We start from the raw sequence: 2,302 nt of genomic DNA on the forward strand, positions 1-2,302 counted from the left end.
TGTTATAATTCTGTAACAATGTTTAGCTACAAAATACTAAATGAATAAAACAAGCTTTAGCAGCAAAGTAGCACAACATAATCAAACACAATGGATGTCAGGCACGCGAGTTATCATTAGTTACAAATGGGAAAAAAAAATCCAAACAAAGCGCATGTAGAATAGTKAGGAAGAAACTGCAACTTACAGTGTTGGCACTACTCTTAGAACTCTGCACATGCAAAACAGACAAAAACAGAGACAAGAAAATACAGAAAATACAGGAAACACAGAGAGGAAAAGAAAGATTCAAATGAAAAGGTGAAATAAACAGTTAGCCAGTTATCTAATTAAGCAGATTGTTAGTTTAAAAATAAAAAAACACTTAAATTAAAGAGAAAAACACTGGGTTAGGTTGGTAGTTAAATCTATGGTAGTATTAATGAAATAAAATCTAGATATTCTTATTAGTTATCAAATGTTTGCATTCATTGCCAAAACAAAGAAAAGCCTATGCAGTACATAAACAACACTGTGAAGTTATTTTGATTTGTCCTGATTTCATGAGTACCGAACAAACAAAAAATTATTTATCCCAAGGGTCTGCAACCTTTACAATCCAAAAAGTCATTTTTCTCTCATTCATCCCAAAAGAAATTTGCTTTTATGCGAAATCTACACCACCTTTCGAAAAAAAGGAAGAAAAAAAAACCTAACCCTATCATGTTTTTAAAGTATTTGCTAATTAGAGTTGTAGGATATTTTGTGAATGTCCTGATGATGATATGACATGTGATAAACAGTGTTAATACTGTATCTTTTTTGTTTTTGGTGACAAACATCTACTATTGTTGTTTTAGTAATAAAATACTTAGGTGTACTTTTTTACATAAGTTAACCCAAACAATTAACATAAATACATATATTATAGGGAGGATAATTTCTCCATTAATACCATTTATTCCATCCATAAGCAGTTTTAGCCATATTTTTATTTGGTTTAATAATATAGCTGTAATGATAAATTACTTTTTAATCTATAAAATCTGAAAATTGCAGATTTTCCACAAAAGCCTTTCCTATTCCCTTTAAACCTCCAAACACTGCTTAGTTTGATAACTGCTCTAAGTTAGGAGCCACTGTGGAGGGGTTAAAGAGCTCCGAAGCCACACAAGGTTGCAGATCCCTGAATTATCCTAATAAATCATGTTAGATCGATGCTGTTCTGAGCGCAGGGAGGACTGAATTTAGCTGGTTTTTCCCCTGCCTTTCATGAACGAGCTGCAGTTCTCCCTCCGACCACATGGGGGTGGGGGAGAGCCACTTACGGAGGGGGAGGTGGCAGCTGACAGCAGAGGCAGGATGCCTCCGCAGGCGATGATGATGTTGTCCACCATCTGAGAAATGAGATGGATGGTGTTGTGGACGAAGATGATGTTCTCATTGCTGTTCACAAAATCCATCACTGACTTGGTGGAGTGGCTAAAAAAAGAAAGAAAGAAATGATTAAATGATGTATTTTATAGAAAAAAAAAACATATCTGAGCTCATTTTTATGCTTCACCTCCTCCATACGTGCACGTCTGTCTCCAGAGCAAAGAGGAGGTCGGTGAGCAGCCTCTGGTGCATCGGGGACCACTTGAATTCTGGGATGCGGAACATAGTGGTGCGTGGGCCGGGACTGAACTGACGCCGCTGCTCRTCCGTCATGGGCATGCCTCTGAAACCCAGATCCACCCGCAAGTCCCGCTCCAGCTGCGCTGCAGTCCGACCGTGGAGGGCCTGGGAAGGGGAGGGCCTTGGTTAACTGGCCAGAGGGCTTTGGGCGCACATTTTATTGGTCTACTATGAATCTAATCATGGAATCTGTTACAGAATTCAATTTCCCTTTCACTTGTTGAATGAATCTAAACACTTTATGTGCTTTTATTGAATATAGCTCGACTTCGATCAGACCTTTAGCTTTGTAGTGGAGACAAATCAGGTCCTGGCAGAGTTATTAATACAAATCACACAATCAATTAGTTTGTGCAGGTTACAATTAGCTATGTTTACATAAGTAACTGAAGTAAATGGTAAACGCACCAATCTGCCTGGCTAGTAGATGATGTTGGGGAAGCAATATTGGTCGGTTAGTAATATTATTAAACGCCTTAATGGTGGAAAGTGTAGGAACACAACGTTATTTTAACGTTTGTTTACGTTCATCACAGAAGTCGAACTTCTTCTGTGGTTTGTTTACGACCCTGCACATGTCGGTACTTCTTTTCTGAACAAAAGCCTGGCGCATGTCAACTCTCATCCTGATTAAATTAATTAATTT

General features: G+C 38.0%; 1 protein-coding gene across 4 annotated transcripts in view; it reads right to left on the reverse strand.

Moving 5' to 3' along the window:
* The window catches only part of nbeaa (neurobeachin a), a gene marked incomplete in the record, with an annotated part of 147,512 nt that overhangs the window by 37,581 nt on the left and 107,629 nt on the right, over window positions 1-2,302 (reverse strand). For 3 of the 4 annotated variants that reach the window (XM_014003308.1, XM_014003305.1, XM_014003307.1), the window contains 3 exon segments: window positions 188-211; window positions 1,308-1,461; window positions 1,544-1,761. In XM_014003308.1, coding sequence (XP_013858762.1) covers window positions 188-211; window positions 1,308-1,461; window positions 1,544-1,761 — 396 coding nt within the window. 4 annotated transcript variants of the gene reach the window in all.

The sequence above is a fragment of the Austrofundulus limnaeus genome, unplaced genomic scaffold, assembly GCF_001266775.1.
Source record: "Austrofundulus limnaeus strain Quisiro unplaced genomic scaffold, Austrofundulus_limnaeus-1.0 Scaffold17, whole genome shotgun sequence".
NCBI classification, from domain to species: Eukaryota; Metazoa; Chordata; class Actinopteri; order Cyprinodontiformes; family Rivulidae; genus Austrofundulus; species Austrofundulus limnaeus.